General features: G+C 42.5%; 2 protein-coding genes across 2 annotated transcripts; both read left to right on the forward strand.

Moving 5' to 3' along the window:
* LOC142660013 (cytochrome P450 2B19-like) lies at positions 1–1739 on the forward strand. Its single transcript, XM_075836662.1, has 3 exons — positions 1–136; positions 916–1057; positions 1501–1739. The coding sequence occupies exons 1-3, from the start codon at positions 41–43 to the stop codon at positions 1737–1739; spliced, it is 477 nt and encodes a 158-aa protein (XP_075692777.1). The 5' UTR covers positions 1–40.
* A 9649-nt stretch (positions 1740–11388) lies between these two features.
* Positions 11389–25382, forward strand: LOC142659755 (cytochrome P450 2C8-like). The gene is made up of 6 exons (XM_075836199.1): positions 11389–11790; positions 20725–20999; positions 23298–23439; positions 23882–24069; positions 24584–24707; positions 25215–25382. Exons 2-5 carry the CDS (start codon positions 20997–20999, stop codon positions 24623–24625), a joined length of 375 nt encoding a protein of 124 aa, XP_075692314.1. The 5' UTR covers positions 11389–11790; positions 20725–20996; the 3' UTR covers positions 24626–24707; positions 25215–25382.
* Positions 25383–26179: the final 797 nt, after the last annotated feature.

Genomic DNA, 26179 nt, shown 5'->3' on the forward strand with positions numbered 1-26179 from the left:
ATTGAGCTGGGAGTAACAGGGACCATCCTCCTGATATTTGATGAGAAAAAACGTACACCCTGGTCCTCCCCCGCTTCCCGTACTGGGCACTGTTCTGCATGTGAGCGCTACTGAAATACCCCGGTCTTTCATGAAGGTGAGTAGCGATGAGCTCCATCATAAAGTATCTGCTGCACTATAATTCTCATCATTCATGGTATTCAGTGAGACGGGTATCACTTAACCTATCTTCTGCCTCCTGGGATGACGCTGCAGTCCATATGACTGCTTCAGTCTTTGGCTGGATTGACACGAGGTCATTACGTCCGTAATTGACGGAAGTATTTCGGCCGCAAGTCCCGGACCGAACACAGTGCAGGGAGCCGGGCTCCTAGCATCATACTTATGTACGATGCTAGGAGTCCCTGCCTCGCTGCCGGACAACTGTCCCGTACTGAAATCATGATTACAGTACAGGACAGTTGTCCGGCAGTTGTCCGTCAATTACGGACGTAATGACCTTGTGTGAATCCAGCCTTTCATTGGCTGCAGCAGTCACATGGGATGAAACGTCATCCCAGGAGGCCGGGCTGCACTCAGAGAAGAGGGATGTATCGCTATGACAACGGAGATCGGGCACATTTCTGCACAGTGAGGCTGAAGAACATACACACCAAACAGTTGCAGTCCATAACAATACGACGGGTCATGAAATAGTCGCATGTACATGTACCTTTGCCATGGACATTTGAGGAGTGTTTCCAATGACCAAATAACAGGAACATTTGCTCCATCGCAGCTTAATTGGCTGACACACTTAGTTTTTAGAGAGTTACTTCCAGAAACTCAATGTAAAGTTTTACATTTGTGGCTTGAGGTACGGCTTAACTAGTAATGTTTTGTGTCCATCGATCCTTTGTATGTCATAATCTACAGGAGAAGGACAACCCGGACACTGAATTCCACTTGGAGAACTTGTTTGGTACAGTGATGGATCTCTTCTCTGCTGGAATTGAAACCACCAGTACAACTATGAAAAATGCCCTCCTCATCCTCCTCAAATACCCGAATGTAGCACGTAAGTAACGTCTTGTGATCGGTTACATTATATGAGGTTGGATTTGTAGGCCGGATCCGATCAGCAGTTCCAGGAGTTTGGCCTCTTTGGCGCCTCCATCCGGTGTATTAGGCCAGGTGACACTCGAGGGGGTGACGTCGATTTGGCCACCTCCTGTAATATTGTGAGGGAGCGCGGGCTCCACGTCCGAGCGGGAGTTCCTCCCGTCCCCGGGAGTAGACTCCATCAAATACAACTTATAAACATTTCCTAATATTAGGAAGTGAATGACATATTGGCCTCTTTTCACATTTAGAGCAAAAAACATGTTTGGGGGGAATACAACTTAACCTGGTGATCAAGGAATATAAATGAATGAGAACAATAATAACACTAAATCTCCTACATGCTCAACCTACATTATTTATACATCTGTGGTACAAAAAATTTATGTTTGTGTGCAGGGAAAATCCAAAAAGAGATTGACAATGTGATTGGACAGAATCGATGTCCTGCCCTGGAGGATCGCACTTTCATGTCATATAGAGATGCAGCGATTCACGAGATCCAGGGATTTGCTGACATAGTCCCTCTGGGAGTTCCACATGTGGCCAGCGAGGATACAGTATTCAGAGGATACAGCATCCCAAAGGTCAGAATCGTAAAGGATCCTTACAAGAAATTCATGGAGTTTACTACTTAGAGAGCAATTCCATCCTGTAAATATTCATAAACGGAATCAGTCATTATATATTCATTATATATACACATTAGATCGTTGACTGATAATACTACAATTGACGGGTCTGACTGACTTTAATCTACGGTTTATGACCAGATTTAGAATTAGATGGACGTTCAACAGATGTCGTCTTATTGCATTATTAGGATCCAGTTCTCTTGTTCATGTTGATTGGAGATCCTGCTTAAAGTATTTGGTAGCTTGGATAAAATGAAGATGCTGTGTTAGGCTCGGTTCACATCTGCGTTAAAGGAACAGTGTCATCACAAATAAATTTTTTATATGTTAAAGATGTTAGTGCTTTAATAAAAACGTTTATATTCATTTGTGTGTTTGTGTTTTACTGTTTCTTATTTTTACACTTTTTCTTCCCTATGGGGGCTGCCATTTTTTGTTCCATTTCTGTGTGTGTCGATTAACGACACACACAGACATGGAGTACGGCAGCCACAGTCCCATAGGGACTGTGAACGGCTCCCGTCCCATTCACGTCCGTGTACGGCGTCTGTGTGGGAACTGCGCATGCGCCGCTCCCACACAGTCCTATTCGAAATTGGCGCCGTCCGGCGCCATTTTCCTGTGGACCGGAAGTCGCGGCCGGACTGTAATATTACTACTTCCGGTCGCGGCTTCCGGACTTGTGCACATGGAACAGCGGCAGCAAAGGGAGCGGACGGGCCGGAGGGAGCCGCGGCGGCAGGAGCAGGTAAGAGATTTCAATGTATGTTAGTGTTTGTGTGTGTTTACTACTGTATGTAAACCTACTACACTGTGGGTTACCTCAAAAAATGGCGACACACAGTGTAGGAGGTTAAACCTTTCAAACCCCTCGTTTATCCCGGCACTAGCCAGGATAAAGGAGGGGGGGATGCTGAGAGCTCACTAGAGCGAGGGCTTTTAACCCAATGTTGCAATGCTGCAATTTTGGGAACTAGCTCCATCTAGTGACCAAAAATGGGTAGTATTATAAATTAGAAAAAATTTATAATATTTCCTGTCTCTTGAAAAAAATAAAAAAAATTTGAACAATGTTTAATCACCCACACACTAAATGTTTAATTTTTAAAAAAAAAACATGTTTTTCTGGCAACACATTCCCTTTAAGACCTCCATTATATGACAGATACCAATGGTGGCCGACAGAACGCATTAAGCTAAGTCGGGGTCCATCGTGGTTCTTCATTTCACTGCATGAATAGCGCTACAATTCTTGTGCCGTCAAGTGTTATGGAACTTGTTTATTTCTGTTGCTTATATAGCACCAATATATTCCACAGGGCTGTATAGAGATTGTCATCACTCACAAGTATTTTAAGTGACCAGAAGATTTTGACCCAAGACATTTCCTGGATGAAAATGGAGCTTCAAGAATAATGAGGCTTTTCTTCCCTTCTCCACTGGTAATATGACATGAATATATGAGCAAGAACTTCTTTTATACAATTCATAGGGGTTGAAACTTCTAGCAGCTGCTCCACACCCACACGCCATGCTGTATTGTGTCAGGGATAATGGCCTGTTCCTTTGGTTTGTACGATCCATTATATGAGGGACATGTGGCCACAAAACAGCAGCTTCCTCGTGATTCCCCGCTGGGTTGAGGTGAGCTGCTTACAATGTTGGGGTACAATGCAGTTTATAGATACAAAATGGCGACAGTCATTGACCAAACATAGCAATGGGTCTATCTCATCAACTCTAGTACATGGTAAACTGATGATATGAAATAGTGATATGCTGAATGTATATATCCCAGTGATGTAAGATAACACTGACTTGTAGCAAAGATACCAGACATCTGAAGACAATCCAACACCTTCCAGATGTGTAATATAATAATCCCCTTATGTCCCATCACTACAGTCCAGACTGAGGAGCTCTAACATTTCCCATATTATTATCCACAGGAAAGAGGAGCTGTCTAGGAGAGGGGTTAGCACGCATGGAGATCTTCCTCATATTGACCACCATACTGCAGAAGTTGAACCTGAAATCCAACAAAGCTCCAGAAGATCTTGAAATTACCCCCGAACCTGGGAAAAATTGAGTTGTAGCCAGAACATATCAGCTTTACGTGGAACCGAGATGATCATAAAAAAATAAATTCCATGCTAATAAATAATGAACCAGTCTACACAGAACACGTCCTTTACTATATTACAGTAGTTTATTACTTTGGTTTATTATACCAGTGGGCATGGGTGCAGATGATTTTTACTTGTGGAAACAACTTCCATTCTGCTATGAAGGTGTCAGTCTCACTTTGTAGTGACTGTCTCTAATGTAGAGCAGCAATTTTTTTTATGGGTTTATAGGGGCCATTCCTTTTGCATGACCCAGTTGGCCCAGGATCCGTAAACTATTCCAGCAGAGAGAATTCTAGTCAAGTCAAGGTCTTCAGCTTTCCGGGTCCAGAAGTGCAGAAGATGGTATTATGGCTCCTGGCATAGTGATGTGTAGCCTGGTTATATGGTTAGTAAGGTTAACATAGTCATATGTCCATCTAGTTCCACCTATTCACCTGCATTGTTGGTCCATAAGAAGCCAAAAAAATGGCACAAGGAAGGAGCCAATTTTCTTCATTTTAGGGAAAAAAAATTCCTTCCCGACTCCAAAATGGAGAATAAATCCTTGGATCCATGAACCATCTTCAGTAATCTGTACATAGAACTTGTAATATCATCTAAGCATCCCGGGTGGTCTTCTATTTGACGGATTTGTAACACCACATGTAGCCACATCTACTTTCAATTCCACAATTTACCTAATTTAGAAGTTAGGACCCGCACAGACACCTGCTTTAGTGTAGACTCCCCGACAAGCTCCATCTCCATCATCATCATCACTCTATATACACTATATATGAGAGCATTGTATCAGCATACTGCTTTTTCTGTTCATTGTAGAATGATATACATGTAATAAGTCAAAACAAAAAGAAAACTCAACTGGATGAGTGTAAGTAAACAGCAGAGGTTTTGACATTGGATTTTCAGGGCTTAAGTACATGACAGTATGGAGCTGCACATCCTCCTTGTGCTGTCTTACAGGCTCCATCGAATGCCGCTGAGATATTCTTCCCTAGTAGCGATGCTTATGTTAGGTTTATACTGAATCTGACAGAAAATCCTTCATGTGCCTCCATAGGAAATCAGAGGTGTACAGAGGTTCAGTAAAGACCCTATATACCTCTATAGCAGCCCTATTAATATGGCCGTGTGGATGAGCCCTTATTGATATACCATCAGTATAAAAACACAACATTTACAAGCAGTTATATTTCTCATATAGACATGTTCCCATGGACAATATTGTTCCTAATGTAGCAGAAACATCTGCGCTATTGATTTAGTCAAAAACAACGGAACCCTGTCACAACGGTGACAAGCCAAAACCATTAGCGACATTTCCGTCACCATTGAGATCAATGGTGATGCAAACGGAAGCTAAGGTTTCCGTTTGTCTTTCCGTTGAGGGGTTAACCCATCGGACACCTCCGACTGTGCTATAACCTTGCAGTGAGAGGGTCTAGAAGTAACAACAGCTCACCCACGAAGTGATAGACCACGCAAGATTACAGAGTGAGGCCGCCAAGTGCTGAGGCGTGTAGCACATAAAAATCGCCAATCCTCTGTTATATCACTCATTACAGAGATCCAGGCTGCCTCTGGAAGTAAAATCAGCGCAAGAACCGAAATGGGCTTTTATGGTCCAGCAGCTGCAGACAAATGTAAGATCACCATGGAGTGGTGTAAAGCGTCCGCCACTGACTCTGGAGCAGCGGAAACGTGTTCTCTGGAGTGATGAATCACATCTCACTATCTGACCGGCTGATGGAGGATCGGGGTTTGGCGGGTGCCGGGAGAATGCTATCTACCGGAGTGCATAGTGCCTACTATATAGTTTGGAGGAGGAGGGATAATGGTCTGTGCTGTTTTTCATGGTTTGGTCCCTTATTTCCAGTAAAGAGTTAATGCTACATATACAAAGCCATTTTGGACAATTGTAACTTTCAACTTTGTGGGAACAGTTTGGGGTTCAGTCCTTTCTTGTTCCAACTTGACTGTTCGACTGTGAACAAAGCGAGGTTCATAAAGACACGGGTTGGCGAGTTTAGTGTGGAGGAACTCGAGTGGCTGCTCAGAGCCCTGACCCCAGCCCCAGCCAACACCTTTGGGATGAATTGGAACGGCGATTGCGAACCCAACTAAATGTTGTTTGGCTGAATGGGCAAAACGCTCACAGGAATGGGATGTCAAAAAGTATATATATATACACACACACACGCTGTATATACCATACTATCTGGAATACATACAGATCATATTTGTATTTTTGTGTGTTTTTATTATTGCTTCGTTCTTCATATTTCCTCACACTTCGCTATACTGCGTTGGCGCATACCATGCAGCATTATACAACATAATTTTGCCTTTGAGTGTGGTGCTTAAAACATTTCTCCTAAAAGTCTCTGTGCAGCTGTGAATCTGAGAAAGAAAAATAACGGCGCCTCATTGTGCAAGTATCTCAAAGGGAAAGGTTGGCAAAGTGTCATTGAGGGGCGAGGGGCATTAGGCTCACCTTTTAGGGCTGTGCTAGTACAACCCTGGTAGACGCGTAGTGGTGGGTTATGGTGGTCTTCAGCTGCTGCTCCTTCCTTGTTCAAGTTGTAATAAAATAAGTAAAAAGCAATGATTTCTGGCACGGCTGCAAAGAACCAAGGACGCCTATAAGTATTGCTAATAAAGTTGTTTTTTTCAATTGGTAAAGTGGCAAATCCTTGTTTTTTATTTCTTTTTTTATTTCTTTTCTCTGTGCAGCAGTGATCATGATTAAAATGTTCAGATAGTAAAAATATGCAACTAATAAATGTATTGTAATTATATTACACAATTGGCAGACACATAATCTAAGGAACTAAATGAGAGGAATATAACATAATTATCAAACAAGAATTACACAGCGCTCCGGACGGAACAATATAATAGGATAAGAGATTATGTAATGCAAACAGGAACGAAGACAAATGAACAAGTAGAGTAATAAAGTAACATCCCTGATCACATGTAATTGTAGAACTGAGCAATCATGGGTTAACAAAGGGTGTGACGACTTATAGGAAATGCTGGTTTGAACCCTGCAGATTCTTATGTCCTGGCTCTTGTGTACACAGTTCTCCTCATACTGCCTGCCATTCTCCTTTACTGCAGCTCACAGACATGGAGTTGCTCCTTACGTCTTTTCTTCTTGCCCTACTCCTGCTTCTCATGGTTAAAAAGTTGTTTAGAAACAGAGGAAACCTTCCCCCAGGTCCCAGACCTCTACCTATCGTAGGAAACTTACTGCAACTGACGAGTCGAGAGATACACAAACCCATCCTGGAGGTGAGTCTCTGCAGGCAGATGTATGTATTGGGTCAGGGCCCGATGACGACCAGTGATGGTCAGTAGAACAAGACTTGACCGCGGAGGCTGACCAAACATTACTCCACATTTATCAAGCAGTGAACGGCGGGTTTTGCCGTACAATTTTGGCAAGCAACGGGAATAGTAGGCATAGTCTAGAAAGGAGGCGTACTTCACACCACATTTATTGTGTGGAATTGGAGAAAATAGCTGTAATTTGCTGCAAAAAAATTATATGACGTTCCTGACTGTCAGGCGGTTAAAAATGCGCCAAATATATTAAGAGGATTGTTTCTTTTAATAAATTTGGTGAAAATCATTCCAACCGCCTCCTTTATTCAGACTGGCCACTCTTTGTAAATGTGGGTTATACTTTCCTCCGGTCTGATAAAGAAGAGGGGTATGAATACCTCAACCAGTAACCCCAGAAGATGCTGTTTGCTGCTTATTTCCTCTGCAGTGACCACTACAGGTAGCTACAGCCCCCATTAGACTTTCTAAGAGCTAACACACCAGCAAGGCAATTACCCTGCCACTGGCACCGCTTGAGAAATGGCCCGGATTGACTCACGGGATCCCCTTCTCCATGGTCCGCCTCTCTCCATACTAGACTACGACTAGTCTGACAGCTCACTGTCTGCTCGTGACTGCCTCCTACTGTGCATTACACAACAGCATTCCCTGTCTCTACTTTACACATCCTCCTGCATCCACCTCTATTCACAGCCTTCTACTGATTGATGTTCATGCAGCAATACAGGCCACCCTGACCTGCCAGATCCTACAACACAGCGCTCTCTTCATGTCACATGCTGTTCTTCCTCTCCCTTGGGTAGCAAATCTCCATTATTCCTTCTCCTTCAGCCCACTGACTAGTTTCTCAGCAGCTGGATCCAGGCCTAGTCTTCTTTCTCCCAGTGCAGCATTTGCCTCTGCACTCCATGTGGTTCATTCACCCACTGAAGCGCTTCCTGCAGGAACTCCCTTTTATAACACAATACAACAGAGCCACCTAGGGGCAACACCACAAACTGCAACATAACTTCTATAAATACATTTTCGGTGTCCAGCATCAGCAGCTTGGCAGCCATGGCAGCGCTGCAGGGCATTACTACCTGCCGTCCAGATAACCTGCAAAGCAAAAGGGAGGAAGACAATATATATCTACAGGGCAACTTATTTGCAAAGGATATATGGCAGTCCATAGGCTTCAAATGGAGGATTTGTAGATTTGCAGTTCACCCTCCTTACACATCCACTAGCCTGACAGACAGGGATAAATTAGGAAAGGACAATAAGGGGAGAAAGAATAATGTCTTCCTGGAATCCTCGGTCCATACTATACCACTGTATGGCTACAACTTTTTGATACCGCACAGTGAAGGGTTCAACAAGGGGATATTAAGGAGGCCCAACCATGTGGCCTCACCACAAATGTAGTGCCACTGCTAAGTAGGCTGGGCCTCTTTGGATGCTCAGAATTTTAGTTGCCTGTCCGCTCTCACCTAATTATGTATTTTTTTGTACTAGTTTTGTTCTTTTCCATTTGAATATTCATAAAAATAAAAAAGTTGCACACGACCGTAAAAATCTTCCATAATTGCAGACCATATTTACGGTCCGCAATTACAGACATATTCACTTCTATTGACCTCGGACACCTTCCCGTATATTTTCATATTATAAAATGGTTTTTTTTTTGTTTTTTTTTACAGTTTGTTTTCTTGTTTTTGTTTTGCTTTTTTACACATATATATTATATGTTATTACATATTTTTTTTATTTAAAAAAAAAAATACACAAATAACAGTCAATAGGGAGGGAGGGACGGAGGGTGGGACAAGTGACGGCCAAAGAGGAAGATGCCCTCCCACCCTTGCCTTATAAATCCAGGCAAGGGGAGGAGGGCAAAACCGCCCCTATTCCCCCTAAAGTCACCCTGTAGGAGGGACCTTAAATCCCTATAGGCTGCCCTGTCATTTACATAGAGTAAAGAAAAGTGGGGAGGGAGAATCTAACTTCCCCTAGCCCTGCTGTACCCATATTAACCCCTACATTGCCCACAGTCATAGTCCATACGGCCAATAAGCCTGAGGGCCAGTACATTTCTGTACATCCAGCATGTCTACAGATGAGGTACGGTATCCATACGTAACATTGTGATTTCTCACTGGACGACCAGCGCTTGTGAGCATATCCTATGTTAACTTTTCAGTGTTGGGAAACAGTTGCCAACTTCCCTGGAGAAATGCCATGGTGGTGGGGAGGGGGCGGGGCAGAAGTTCAGATGTGGCATCATCAATAAGCACCACCAGCTCTTCTCCTGGTCTCCGCAGCAGCATGGACATCCAGCGTAGTCACCTGTTCACGTAATACGTGTTGCTAGGCAATAGTCTAATTTACTTGCGTGCAGTAATTGATACGTTTTAGTTCATTTTTCAGCGGGTCTCATGAATATTGTTTCACGGTAGATGTCTGCGGTGTGTTGGCCAGTACATGCACCAGTCACATGTGATTGCCAATACAAGTCCAATATTCAGTCAATTGGAGCTCTGTTTTTCGGTAGCTTTACAAGATCACAGTGCACATCACTCCTACAACCTATGTCCAGTATATATCAGTGAGAAGCAGCGGTTGGCAGCGCTATCACGTCTCTCCCATGTCCCTCACAAGAATAAATCCAACTGATTTTTTTTTATTCAGTTGCACCTGTTTACAGCACAGGTAATGTGCACTACAGATCCCAGCATGCTCCTCTATAGTCAGAAGGGAATGAGCTAGATTTAAAATTTTAGACTTTTATAACCAGAACATCTCTGCCGGCTCCTCAATGAACCCAGACGATAGAAGAAACACACATTGGATTCATTACTATTGTCCATGACAATCCATCCAAAGTTATATTTTCTGGCCTCCACTTGTACAGTGAGCGCTAGGATCTGTTTTGTTGCCGTGGGTAACACTAGTTAGAACCCCGGTGCTGTGTACAGCTTTATTACATGACAGAAGCGTTGCCCTGGAGACACGGAATACTCAGCAAGGACGGTCAGTACGAAGCAAGCATCGAGAGAGAGAGGAGCGCTGAGTACTTTCTGCAGAGCAGGCATTTGCCCGGCTGGGCTCTTATTTGTTTATTTGTTTATTGTTTGTTTTGTTACTGTTTTCTTCTCTCCACAAACACTTTATCTGAGGGTGTTGTGGAAGAGGCAGCCAAATGGCTGCAACTGGGGGAAAACTCCAGCCCCGGAGACATCTCCAACGTCTCCGGAGGTCCCCATACAGCCAAAAGCCTGAAAAACATCAAGGGCAAACTGGCTGTATTGGATTTATTACATCCGCATTAAGAGGTATCGTGCAGTGTATAAAAAACCTGCTGCCTAAAGAGGAATCTGGCCGATACCTAAGGCTGCAATCACCACCACCGAGACCTGTAGCCACCTGTGCAGCAACAAAAGAAAAACCCAAGGTCTGGACCACTGCCCCATGGGTGAGGAAACAATCTCCCATGGAGATGTATCTGGCAAGACAGTCATCAGTCTTGCCAACTCAGAGAGGGTCATCAGCAGTAACATCAAGGGTCCGCAGTGCACCTTATGTCCTACCACCACGCATTAAGGTGACTGCGAAACAGCTAAATGGGCCCCGACCAATGGTCAGTTTGAGCAATGCAGCACGTAACAACTTGAGAGCTATGCTGACCGAACCTGTGGTAGATCAGAGATTGTCCAGCTCAGAGATGTCATCTATTCTGAGCAAGATCCCCAGGGAGAGATATCCTCATATTGCTGCTGAATAATGTAGTGGTTGTGTCAACTGCAGCATGCGAATAACATCATATTGCACTAGCTGCTCTACTGAATGATTGATTTTCCGGTTTTGACCTTGGCTTGATTATTGGACTATGCTTATTGACTGCCGCCTGCCCTGACCTTTGCCTGTTTCTGAACTATGCTTGTTTGCCGCCTGCCCTGACCTCGGTACGTTTATCGCCTTTGATTGTTTGCCGCCTGCCCTGACCTCGGCCTGTTTATCGCCTATGACTGTTTGCTGCCTGCCCTGACCTCGGCCTGCTTATCGTCTATGATTGTTTGCTGCTGACCCTGACCTTTGCTTTGATATTGACTATTCTTCTGCCTGCCGATTTGGTACCTAAAGCTGGAATCCAGCCCAATTAGCATTTCAGCATTAAATCACCCTTAAGAAAACCTTCCTTTAATGCTCCAGAGGGTCCTTAGATCAATTTGAAGGTCCTACAGAATTAATTACCCCATGACAGGATACATACCATGGCCAGTGTCAGACCGGCCCACCAAAGGACTGGGTAATCCTCCTGTGGCTTGCCCCCTGTGCACTTACTACAATGCTCCTACTGTAGAGCCGGCTGGCAGCTTTTAAGTATAGTCAGGGCTCTGTCATATGATAAAGTGTACAAAAATTGCATGAAAATCAAGACATTGCTCAGTGGACTGCTGGTAGTAACACCTACTGGGGAAAAAATGGATGCATTGGTACGGCGACACCAAAGATGAGAAAGACGGTGGCCGCTGATTAGATTCTTCAGGCTGCCTGCATGTCAGAGGTCCAAACATCAGCGATCTGCAGAAAAGGTAAATGTCTATGTAATGTGTGTATAACCACTGTATATATGTGTGTAATGTGTGTATAACTAATGTATATGTGTGTGTAATGTGTGTGTAATGTGTATATAACTACTGTATATATGTGTGTAATGTGTGTATAACTAATGTATATGTGTGTGTAATGTGTATATGTGTGTGTAATGTGTGTGTAATGTGTGTATAACTACTGTATATATGTGTGTAATGTGTCTATAACTAATGTATATGTGTGTGTAATGTGTATATGTGCATATAATGTGTGTGTAATGTGTGTATAACCACTGTATATGTGTGTGTAATGTGTGTATAACTAATGTATATGTGTGTAATGTGTGTATAACTACTGTATATATGTGTGTAATGTGTGTATAACTAATATATATGTGTGTGTAATGTGTATATGTGCATATAATGTGTGTGTAATGTGTATATGTCTAATTTGTATAAATGTAATGTTTTATGCGTGTAGTGTGTAATATGTATATACATGTGTATAATGTGTATATTTGTGTGTAATGTTGAATTTGTATATATGTGTATGTTTGTGTATAATATATATATATATATATATATATATATATATATATATATATATATATAATATGTGTGTGTGTATACAAATGTATGTGTATCATTATTTAGAGATACTATTTATGTGTATGGTTAGTTGTACTATTTATCTGTACATGTCGGCTGTAACTCCTTACTTGTATAGTATAGTGGCACTATTTGTTTGGTATAGTGGTGCTATTTACATTGTGTATAGTTATTGGTAATATTTATGTGTTTGATTAGTGGCACAATTTATGTGTATGGTAAGTGATACTATTTATGTGTATAGTGTAGCGGCGCTATTTATGTGTATAGTGTAGCGGCACTATTTATGTGTATAGTGTAGCGGCACTATTTATGTGTATAAAAAGGTGGCACTATTTATGTGTATAAAAAGGTGGCACTATTTATGTGTATAAAAAGGTGGCACTATTTATGTGTATAGTGTAGCGGCACTATTTATGTGTATAAAAAGGTGGCACTATTTATGTGTATAAAAAGGTGGCACTATTTATGTGTATAGTGTAGTGGCACTATTTATGTGTATAGTGTAGCGGCGCTTTTTATGTGTATAGTGTAGCGGCACTATTTATGTGTATAGTGTAGCGGCACTATTTATGTGTATAGTGTAGCGGCACTATTTATGTGTATAGTGTAGCTGCACTATTTGTGTATAGTGTAGCGGCAATATTTATGTGTATAGTGTAGTGGCACTATTTATGTGTATAGTGTAGCAGCACTATTTATGTGTATAGTGTAGCGGCACTATTTATGTGTATAGTGTAGCGGCACTATTTATGTGTATAGTGTAGCAGCGCTATTTATGTGTATAGCGTAGCGGCACTATTTATGGGTATAGTGTAGTGGCACTATTTATGTTTATAGTGTAGCTGCACTATTTATGTGTATAGTGTAGCGGCACTATTTATGTGTATAGTGTAGCGGCACTATTTGTGTATAAACGCACTAGGCAGAAATCGGGATGATTTACTCAACCCGAAACCAAAGAAAGTGGAGGAGGAAACAACTAGATTCATTGGCACTTTTGACTCGGCCAATGTTGAGGTTCGTTGTATTCTACAACGCTATTGGGGTATTCTGCAAGCGGATCCCGATATTGGTGACCTTGTGGGACAGTCCCCCCTGATTACTTATAGACGTGGACGGAATGTGAAAGATCGGCTAGTGCACAGCCATCTAAATACTCAGGAAACAGGTGGTACTTGGTTAAATCAGAGTTTAAAGGGTAGCTACAGATGCGGGTCTTGTAAGGCTTGTGCGTCAATACTTTGTAGCAGTAAATTTACCAGCACTACTACTGGGAAGAGCTTTGAAAATTGGTCCTACATTAATTGCAAAACAATGGGTTTGGTATACCTGATCACCTGTGATTGTAAACTGCAATATGTAGGGAAAACAATACGAGAATTCAGAAGGAGGATCAGGGAGCATATTGGCGACATTAGGCGACAAGTGGATACCTCAGTGTCCCGCCATGTCTGGGAGCATCATAAAGGTGACTCCTCATGTCTCAAATTTCAAGGGGTAGAATGCATTAGACAGACAATGAGAGGCGGTGATTTAGATAGGAGGATCATGCAAAAAGAAGCGCAATGGATCCACCGTCTACAGACTATCTGTCCCCAAGGTTTGAATGAGCAGATCTCCTATGCGTGTTTCCTGTAGAATTTACATCTAGAAGACCTACTCCCGTGTATGGCTGTATCCGCCTTCTATTCAATGCCGTTTGCTGGTATGTTGGTCATAATCTGACTAATGGCTGGTTGGTAGGCTCTGCAATTGTGTCACGGTTATTGCGGTTTGGTACCGGACATTATTGTCTCGGGCATCTGGAATAGCTATAGTTCGTGCATTATGGGCTGGTCCGGTTTCTCCGATGTACCCCATCCTGCGTTAACAGATTGTTTTGTACCTGGATCGCAAGGTTCCTTTATCTAAAGATATCTCATCAAATATAGATAATCAATATCTGACAATGTTCAGGATGCAGCTGGTGTTTGTGTGGTTGTGTGGTTTTTTGTGCTGAGACGTATTTGCGGTATTGGATCGCTTAGGGTAAAATGTATCCGCCTCTAGATCTCCATGGCAACACAGGACGCTGTGGCGTCCGTAACAGAGCTGATTGGTGGCCAGTAAAGAGGCTCGGCTATCACCCTGCAACGTCATTCCCTTGACGTGGTCACTGCGGGTTGGTGCTGGGCCTAAGCTACGTCAGCACAGTGGGTGGGCCTGGACCTGTCAAATAGACCGGAACTTCGCCGGCGCGTGTGCGGCCAAGGCATTAGTGTCGTACACGCGCCGGGAGGTTTTGAATAAGCACACAATCGTGCTAACCGGCTGAATTAACAGTGAAATCTAACACAATACCGAATTGAATCGATAATCCCTGATGATGTGTCACTTATGTATGTGGCACTGAAACGCGTTGGATTGTCTGTCAGTCAGTGAGGTGTGTCAGTAGAATATATCGTGAGGGGTGAGGTGGTGCTTGGTGTTTGCAACTATACTATCACATCAGCACACCTCTCCTTATTACTGACCACTTTATCTGAGCCTGTTTATATTGTTATTTGGGGCTAAGATGGCTCATTTTAATGAAACAACTCAATAAATTTAATTTTAATCGTTCTATCTTCAGGCAGTAAAAGTGTATAGTGTAACGGCACTATTTATGTGTATAGTGTAGCGGCACTATTTGTGTGTAGTGTAGCGGCACTATATATGTGTATAGTGTAACAGCACTATTTATGTGTATAGTGTAGCGGCACTATTTATGTGTATAGTGTAGCGGCACTATTTATGTGTATAAAAAGGTGGCACTATTTATGTGTATAAAAAGGTGGCACTATTTATGTGTATAGTGTAGCGGCACTATTTATGTGTATAAAAAGGTGGCACTATTTATGTGTATAAAAAGGTGGCACTATTTATGTGTATAGTGTAGTGGCACTATTTATGTGTATAGTGTAGCGGCGCTTTTTATGTGTATAGTGTAGCGGCACTATTTATGTGTATAGTGTAGCGGCACTATTTATGTGTATAGTGTAGCGGCACTATTTATGTGTATAGTGTAGCTGCACTATTTGTGTATAGTGTAGCGGCAATATTTATGTGTATAGTGTAGTGGCACTATTTATGTGTATAGTGTAGCAGCACTATTTATGTGTATAGTGTAGCGGCACTATTTATGTGTATAGTGTAGCGGCACTATTTATGTGTATAGTGTAGCAGCGCTATTTATGTGTATAGCGTAGCGGCACTATTTATGGGTATAGTGTAGTGGCACTATTTATGTTTATAGTGTAGCTGCACTATTTATGTGTATAGTGTAGCGGCACTATTTATGTGTATAGTGTAGCGGCACTATTTGTGTATAAACGCACTAGGCAGAAATCGGGATGATTTACTCAACCCGAAACCAAAGAAAGTGGAGGAGGAAACAACTAGATTCATTGGCACTTTTGACTCGGCCAATGTTGAGGTTCGTTGTATTCTACAACGCTATTGGGGTATTCTGCAAGCGGATCCCGATATTGGTGACCTTGTGGGACAGTCCCCCCTGATTACTTATAGACGTGGACGGAATGTGAAAGATCGGCTAGTGCACAGCCATCTAAATACTCAGGAAACAGGTGGTACTTGGTTAAATCAGAGTTTAAAGGGTAGCTACAGATGCGGGTCTTGTAAGGCTTGTGCGTCAATACTTTGTAGCAGTAAATTTACCAGCACTACTACTGGGAAGAGCTTTGAAAATTGGTCCTACATTAATTGCAAAACAATGGGTTTGGTATACCTGATCACCTGTGATTGTAAACTGCAATATGTAGGGAAAACAATACGAGAATTCAGAAGGAGGATCAGGGAGCATATTGGCGACATTAGGCGACAAGTGGATACCTCAGTGTCCCGCCATGTCTGGGAGCATCATAAAGGTGACTCCTCATGTCTCAAATTTCAAGGGGTAGAATGCATTAGACAGACAATGAGAGGCGGTGATTTAGATAGGAGGATCATGCAAAAAGAAGCGCAATGGATCCACCGTCTACAGACTATCTGTCCCCAAGGTTTGAATGAGCAGATCTCCTATGCGTGTTTCCTGTAGAATTTACATCTAGAAGACCTACTCCCGTGTATGGCTGTATCCGCCTTCTATTCAATGCCGTTTGCTGGTATGTTGGTCATAATCTGACTAATGGCTGGTTGGTAGGCTCTGCAATTGTGTCACGGTTATTGCGGTTTGGTACCGGACATTATTGTCTCGGGCATCTGGAATAGCTATAGTTTGTGCATTATGGGCTGGTCCGGTTTCTCCGATGTACCCCATCCTGCGTTAACAGATTGTTTTGTACCTGGATCGCAAGGTTCCTTTATCTAAAGATATCTCATCAAATATAGATAATCAATATCTGACTATGTTCAGGATGCAGCTGGTGTTTGTGTGGTTGTGTGGTTTTTTGTGCTGAGACGTATTTGCGGTATTGGATCGCTTAGGGTAAAATGTATCCGCCTCTAGATCTCCATGGCAACACAGGACGCTGTGGCGTCCGTAACAGAGCTGATTGGTGGCCAGTAAAGAGGCTCGGCTATCACCCTGCAACGTCATTCCCTTGACGTGGTCACTGCGGGTTGGTGCTGGGCCTAAGCTACGTCAGCACAGTGGGTGGGCCTGGACCTGTCAAATAGACCGGAACTTCGCCGGCGCGTGTGCGGCCAAGGCATTAGTGTCGTACACGCGCCGGGAGGTTTTGAATAAGCACACAATCGTGCTAACCGGCTGAATTAACAGTGAAATCTAACACAATACCGAATTGAATCGATAATCCCTGATGATGTGTCACTTATGTATGTGGCACTGAAACGCGTTGGATTGTCTGTCAGTCAGTGAGGTGTGTCAGTAGAATATATCGTGAGGGGTGAGGTGGTGCTTGGTGTTTGCAACTATACTATCACATCAGCACACCTCTCCTTATTACTGACCACTTTATCTGAGCCTGTTTATATTGTTATTTGGGGCTAAGATGGCTCATTTTAATGAAACAACTCAATAAATTTAATTTTAATCGTTCTATCTTCAGGCAGTAAAAGTGTATAGTGTAACGGCACTATTTATGTGTATAGTGTAGCGGCACTATTTGTGTGTAGTGTAGCGGCACTATATATGTGTATAGTGTAACAGCACTATTTATGTGTATAGTGTAGCGGCACTATTTATGTGTATAGTGTAGCGGCACTATTTATGTGTATAGTGTAATGGCACTATTTGTGTGTATAGTGTAGCGGCACTATTTATGTATATAGTGTAGCGGCACTATTTATATGTATAGTGTAGCGGCACTATTTATGTGTATAGTGTAGCGGCACTATTTATGTGTATAGTGTAATGGCACTATTTATGTGTATAGTGTAGCGGCACTATTTATGTGTATAGTGTAAGGGCACTATTTGTGTGTATAGTGTAGCGGCCCTATTTGTGTATAGTGTAGCGGCACTATTTATGTGTATAGTGTAGCGGCACTATTTATGTGTATAGTGTAGCGGCGCTATTTATGTGTATAGTGTAAGGGCACTATTTGTGTGTATAGTGTAGCGGCACTATTTATGGGTATAGTGTAGCGGCGCTATTTATGTGTATAGTGTAATGGCACTCTTTATGTGTATAGTGTAGCGGCACTATTTATGAGTATAGTGTAGCGGCACTATTTATGTGTATAGTGTAGCGGCGCTATTTATGTGTATAGTGTAAGGGCACTATTTATGTGTATAGTGTAACGGCACTATTTATGTGTATAGTGTAGCGGCACTATTTATGTGTATAGTGTAGCGGCACTATTTATGTGTGTAGTGTAGCGGCACTATTTATGTGTATAGTGTAGCGGCACTATTTATGTGTATAGTGTAGCGGCACTATTTATGTGTATAGTGTAGCGGCACTATTTATGTGTATAGTGTAAGGGCACTATTTATGTGTATAGTGTAGCGGCACTATTTATGTGTATAGTGTAGCGGCACTATTTATGTGTATAGTGTAGCGGCACTATTTATGAGTATAGTGTAGCGGCACTATTTATGTGTATAGTGTAGCGGCACTATTTATGTGTATAGTGTAGCGGCACTATTTGTGTGTATAGTGTAGCGGCACTATGTATGTGTATAGTGTAGCGGCACTATTTATGTGTATAGTGTAGCGGCACTATTTGTGTGTATAGTGTAGCGGCACTATTTATGTGTATAGTGTAGCGGCACTATTTATGTGTATAGTGCAGTGGCACTATTTATGTGTATAGTGTAGCGGCACTATTTATGTATATAGTGTAACGGCACTATTTATGTGTATAAATGGTGGCATTGTCCATTTGTATTGCATGTCAGCATTTTTTCTGTACTTCATTATGAGCGCACTATTGTCTCATCTTCAGCAGGTTCGCATTCTCTTTCTGCGCTGCACATATATTTCAAAACCGGTAATCGGACTGTTCCTGTATAAGAGACATAACCGGTGTTTACATTCTGACTTACATTCTGCTCTCATTTATCAATTCTATAACATTTTCTGATTATTAAATATCTGAGCAACGCAGAAGGAAAGCGGCACTTCAGGTCGCATCAAGAACATTGATAATTGTAAACTTAACATGCATTGTTTTTATTTAGATAGACGGTGGGCGCTCAGAATCAAGGAACCTCAGTCCCACACTGGCCGTGCCCTATACAATCCAGTGTCCCCGTCATGATCATGAACTCATCATAATCATCGACACTAAGGCATCCCATAAGGAATATACCAGAAGCCTCTAGGTCCACAATCCAAATCCAAGGCACATACCTTCATTTTTGTAATACTGTGAGACGGAAGGCACCAGAGATTTTCTATTTCCACTGGACAATTCTCAACAGAGGTTTTCATCAGAGGCCTCCTCTCCCTCTACCAGTATTTTAGCTGATGTCTGAGACTCCCTCATCCCTGCACCCTCCCATAACTGAGGAGTCCATGAAGCATTTATGGAAGGCCAAACAAGGAACATGTCATATCTCACAGGGAACCATTCTTGCTGCCTCTTCATAGGACCAGAGACATGTAATTTGCCTATATTGATGTACCGTCTCTTAAAGAGCCCACACCTGCAAGCTGCTGTCCACCATGTCCTATCCCTGGGAAAGCTGCTGGACTTTAAGGGGGCTCTGGAACTGACTCTAATCAGTCCCCCTTTATCTCTTCCTAATCAATACAAGGATAACTATAATTATAAAAAAAAGAAAAAGGACACCCTCCTCTACTTCTGATTCTACATCCATAAGGCAGGATATTGAGCAATGCATTCAGCCTCATAAATATGACTTGATGGCCAGGCAGAGATATTCAGCAACACTGCACTACTATTACAGCTCTCACTATGCCATACAGATTCCTGGAGTACAATACAAATCTAAATGCAAAGGCCGTCCTGACAGACATACTGATTATTTTCAATACATTGGACAATTCTCAACAGGGGTCTTCATCTGAGGCCCCCTCTCCCTCTCACAGTGTTGTCAGAGACTCCCTCATCACTGCACCCTCTAATAACTGAGGAGTCCATAAAGCGTTTTAGGCCAAAAATGGAGGATGTCATATCCCACAAGGAACAATCCTTGCTGCCTCTTCCTCTGACCAAAGACGAATCTAAATTGCCAATATTGATGTAACGTCTCTTAAAGGACCCATGTCTGTAGACTGCTGTCCACCTGGTCCTATCCCTGGGAATGCTACTGGACTTAAAGAGGACTCTGGTAACTGACACTACTGTGGACCTTAGCAAAGAACTCCATGAAGCCTTTATTAAAGGCCCAACAAAAAGATGCAATATTTCTGAGGAAACCATCCTTGCGGCCTCTTCATCTGTTCAGGATCTAAATTGCCTTTATTATTGTCTCATAAAGGGTCCATGTTCATCCCTCGGGCCGCTTGCTCTGGTAACTGACTCTACCCGGGGCCTTACATTCCCCTTGATTTCCTAATAAGTACTAGGATAACAATATAAGAAAAAACAGGAAAAAAGTAGGACAGCCTTTCTCTCTCACAGTATTCCAGCCAATAGAGAAGACTTCTTCATTCCTGCTCAGGAGTTCATGAAGTATCTACTCACAGCCCAACCTGGAGGATGATAAAGAAATTGTTGACTTTCAAAATGAGGAATTGCTTCAGTTAGGAGACCTTGACCAAATCACATAATGAACTGATTAATAAAAATAAGAGAATGGAGTAAAACATGGATAAAACGTCCATAACAATTATCGACATGAGAGATCAATCCCTACAACCACATTTGACTTTACGGAATTGGTCTCTAAGTCACTGATTTCTGCTTCCAGATGTGTCCACCATTCAGAAGACACTGGCCCCAAATCTTCTCCATCAGATGTGGACTTCTTTGTGACTAATCTCGTCAAGATCATTGTATTTCCTACAAATGGGCCATTCCCATGAAACTACTAAAATGAAAAATGGCCATCATTATGTTTAGACAACCCCTTCTGCATCTCTGAAAGCCTTGAAGAAATGGGGGCTCCTGTCCCATCATCACTGAGAAAAAAAAGGCACGACCTCGGAAACTCAATAAGGAATAGACGACAGTTGGATTGTGATGGTAAGTGTAAATACTGACTGATTTTCCTAATGATAATTTAGTATGTGCTTATACTCTTTACATAATGTGTATTAAAATTCTTCACAAACACGAGTAACGTCGGCACAAATCATAGATCGCCGGTGGCAAATAGCGACGTTCTGGGATCAGTGGTTCCACATGACGTTTCCTCCGGTGGTGTCTGCGTATAAAGTCCATACTAGGAATCATTCAATATAGAAGAGAGTCCATGGCACTCACCATTTGGTATAAAGCATATATCTTTTCTTTGCTTTAAAGTAGGTAAAATATAAGGAGCGGACACATATAATTTGGACGAATTATGTGTCTGCTCCTCGTATTTTACCTGCTTTGATGCAAAGAAAATCTCTGATACTCTGTTTATTATTTATCCCACCTGTACAGTAAATTGCTGCACTGTGACATTTTAGGCTGTGTTCACACTTTGCAGCCATATTACGTTTATTTGCCACAAAAATACTTTTTCTGGAAAACCCACTATTTTTACCCTGTAAGCAGCTATTCTAGTAAGGCTACAGCTACTAACCACTGACTGCACTGGGCATATCCGTCACACTGAGCAGACACATGAGAAATATCTGCTTAGTATCAGGTTTTTTTTGTTTTTTTAAATCAGCTGTTTGATGAGGGAGTGGTGCCCTGGTGAGCGCGGCGCCCCCTTCATTGTTTACACTGCTCTGTACAGCACAGCGCCGTACTCTTAGTAGTGGCTGTGCCTGGTATTACAATTTGCTATGGTTTTATCCCATTTAAGTGAATAGGACTGAGCTGTAATACCAGACACCGCGGCCTCTATAAGAACAGACCTGAGCTGTACAGAGCAGTGTAAACAACAAAGTCGACCAGCGCTGCGGCCCCTTCAAACAGCTCATCAGTGGGGGTGCTGAGAGTCGGACCCCCACCAATCTAATATTAATGTCTTATCCTAAGAATAGACCATCACTTTAAAGGAACCAGAAAAACCCTTTAAATATAAACCCCTGGTAAAGCTGCACATGTTCTGCACAACACCCAAATCTAACTCCTTATATGAATCGTCTGGTAAATTTGCCTCTTTGATCTGATAAACGTCTCATATAATTCATTTGCAGCTTCTTATCATCCGTGTAAATAACATCCGTCAGTGCAGTGTAGTCATTCTGCATGTAGCCTGTGCAGATCTTGTACATTGGACTCACGCGACTACAAATAATAGGCAGTAGATAACCCTCCCCGCACTGTACTGTATAGATATAATATTTCCTACATTCCTGCTGTCAGTGTGCAGAGAAGATGGAGATGGGAGTAACAGGGACCATCCTCCTGATATTTGATGAGAAAAAACGTACACCCTGGTCCTCCCCCGCTTCCCGTACTGGGCACTGTTCTACATGTGTGCGCTACTGAAATGCCCCGGCCTTTCATGAAGGTGAGTAGCGATGAGCTCCATCATAAAGTATCTGCTGCACTATAATCCTCATCATTCATAGTATTCAGCGAGACGGGTATCACTTAACCTATCTTCTGCCTCCTGGGATGACGCTGCAGTCCATGTGACTGCTTCAGTCTTTGGCTGGATTGACACGAGGTCATTACGTCCGTAGTTGACGGAAGTATTTCGGCCGCAAATCCCGGACCGAACACAGTGCAGGGAGCCGGGCTCCTAGCATCATACTTATGTACGACGCTAGGAGTCCCTGCCTCGCTGCCGGACAACTGTCCCGTACTGAAATCATGATTACAGTACAGGACAGTTGTCCGGCAGCGAGGCAGGGACTCCTAGCGTCGTACATAAGTACGATTCTAGGAGCCCGGCTCCCTGCACTGTGTTCGGTCCGGGACTTGCGGCCGAAATACGTCCGTCAATTACGGACGTAATGACCTCGTGTGAATCCAGCCTTTCATTGGCTACAGCAGTCACATGGGATGAAACGTCATCCCAGGAGGCCGGGCTGCACTCAGAGAAGAGGAATGTATTGCTATGACAACGGAGATCGGGCACATTTCTGCACAGTGAGGCTGAAGAACATACACACCAAACAGTTGCAGTCCATAACAATACGACGGGTCATGAAATAGTCGCATGTACATGTAACTTTGCCATGGACATTTGAGGAGTGTTTCCAATGACCAAATAACAGGAACATTTGCTCCATCGCAGCTTAATTGGCTGACACACTTAGTTTTTAGAGAGTTACTTCCAGAAACTAAATGTAAAGTTTTACATTTTTGGATGAGGTACGGCTTAACTAGTAATGTTTTGTGTCCATCGATCCTTTGATGTGTCATAATCTACAGGAGAAGGACAACCCGGACACTGAATTCCACTTGGAGAACTTGTTTGGTACAGTGATGGATCTCTTCTCTGCTGGAATTGAAACCACCAGTACAACTATGAAAAATGCCCTCCTCATCCTCCTCAAATACCCGAATGTAGCACGTAAGTAAAGTCTTGAGATCGGTTACATTATATGAGGTTGGATTTGTAGGCCGGATCCGATCAGCAGTTCCAGGAGTTTGGCCTCTTTGGCGCCTCCATCCGGTGTATTAGGCCAGGTGACACTCGAGGGGGTGACGTCGATTTGGCCACCTCCTGTAAAATTGTGAGGGAGCGCGGGCTCCACGTCCGAGCGGGAGTTCCTCCCGTCCCCGGGAGTAGACTCCATCAAATACAACTTATAAACATTTCCTAATATTAGGAAGTGAATGACATATTGGCCTCTTTTCATATTCAGAGCAAAAACATGTTTGGGGGGAATACAACTTAACCTGGTGATCAAGGAACATAAATGAATGAGAACAATAATAACACTAAATCTCCTACATGCTCAACCTACATTATTTATACATCTGTGGTACAAAAATGTTATGTTTGTCTGCAGGGAAAATCCAAGAAGAGATTGACAATGTGATTGGACAGAATCGATGTCCTGCCCTGGAGGGTCGCACTTTCATGTCATATACAGATGCAGCGATTCACGAGATCCAGGGATTTGCTGACATAGTCCCTCTGGGAGTTCCACATGTGGCCAGCGAGGATACAGTATTCAGAGGATACAGCATCCCAAAGGTCAGAATCGTAAAGGATCCTTACAAGAAATTCATGGAGTTTACTACTTAGAGAGCAATTCCATCCTGTAAATATTCATAAACGGAATCAGTCATTATATATTCATTATATATACACATTAGATCGTTGACTGATAATACTACAATTGACGGGTCTGACTGACTTTAATCCACGGTTTATGACCAGCTTTAGAATTAGATGGACGTTCAACAGATGTCGTCTTATTGCATTATTAGGATTCAGTTCTCTTGTTCATGTTGATTGGAGATCCTGCTTAAAGTATTTGGTAGCTTGGATAAAATGTATGATTCTGTGTTAGGCTCGGTTCACATCTGCGTTAAGACCTCCATTATATGACAGATACCAATGGTGGCCGACAGAACGCATTAAGCTAAATCGGGGTCCATCGTGTTTCTTCATTTCAGTGCTTGAGTAGCGCTACAATTCCTGTGCCGTCAAGTGTTATGGAACTTGTTTATTTCTGTTGCTTATATAGTACCAATATATTCCACAGGGCTGTATAGAGATTGTCATCACTCACAAGTATTTTAAGTGACCAGAAGATTTTGACCCAAGACATTTCCTGGATGAAAATGGACGCTTCAAGAATAATGAGGCTTTTCTTCCCTTCTCCACTGGTAATATGACATGAATATATGAGCAAGAACTTCTTTTATACAATTCATAGGGGTTGAAACTTCTAGCAGCTGCTCCACACCCACACGCCATGCTGTATTGTGTCAGGGATAATGGCCTGTTCCTTTGGTTTGTACGATCCATTATATGAGGGACATGTGGCCACAAAACATCAGCTTCATCGTGATTCCACGCTGGGTTGAGGTGAGCTGCTTACAATGTTGGGGTACAATGCAGTTTATAGATACAAAATGGCGACAGTCATTGACCAAACATAGCAATGGGTCTATATCATCAACTCTAGTACATGGTAAACTGATGATATGAAATAGTGATATGCTGAATGTATATATCCCAGTGATGTAAGATAACACTGACTTGTAGCATAGATACCAGACATCTGAAGACAATCCAACACCTTCCAGTTGTGTAATATAATAATCCCCTTATGTCCCATCACTACAGTCCAGACTGAGGAGCTCTAACATTTCCCATATTATTATCCACAGGAAAGAGGAGCTGTCTAGGAGAGGGGTTAGCACGCATGGAGATCTTCCTCATATTGACCACCATACTGCAGAAGTTGAACCTGAAATCCAACAAAGCTCCAGAAGATCTTGAAATTACTCCCGAACCTGGGAAAAATGGAGTTGTAGCCAGAACATATCAACTCTACGTGGAACCGAGATGATCATAAAAAAATAAAATCCATGCTAATAAATAATGAACCAGTCTACACAGAACACGTCCTTTACTATATTACAGTAGTTTATTACTTTGGTTTATTATACCAGTGGGCATGGGTGCACATGATTTTTACTTGTGGAAACAACTTCCATTCTGCTAGTCTCACTTTGTAGTGACTGTCTCTAATGTAGTGCAGCAATTTGTTTTATGAGTTAATAGGGGCCATTCTTTTTGCATGACCCGGTTGGCCCAGGATCCGTATACTATTCCAGCAGAGACAATTGTCAAGGTCTTCAGCTTTCCGGGTCCAGAAGTCCATAAGATGGTATTATGGCTCCTGGCATAGTGAATGTGTAGCCTGGTTTTTTGTAAACAAATTTTATTGGATTTTATAACATTACAAGAAACATAAAATCAAAGAGAAATCAAATATTCTACATCAGAATTGATCCCTGAGAAAAGGAAATGTACAGTAATAGCAACATATTGCATAAGATACAGCAGAGAATACGATATTCTGCAACATTCGCAGTATCGCCAATGACCATTGAGGTACTTGTTGTTACAAATGACATTAGACCAAAGTAACTTAAACAATCAAACAAACATACCCCCCCCCCACCATAGCTCAGGGTCCCATCAGTTTTCAATTAATCTTCAATAGCAACCAATATACGACATTTGGACATCAGATCTAATAATCATATATATCTTCATGGTCAAGCTCTGTGCACCCCCCCACCCCTCGCTAGACCCTCACCGAGACCCCAAGTTACCTAGCGTCCCC

This window comes from Rhinoderma darwinii, chromosome 8 (assembly GCF_050947455.1).
Source record: "Rhinoderma darwinii isolate aRhiDar2 chromosome 8, aRhiDar2.hap1, whole genome shotgun sequence".
Lineage (NCBI taxonomy): Eukaryota > Metazoa > Chordata > Amphibia > Anura > Rhinodermatidae > Rhinoderma > Rhinoderma darwinii.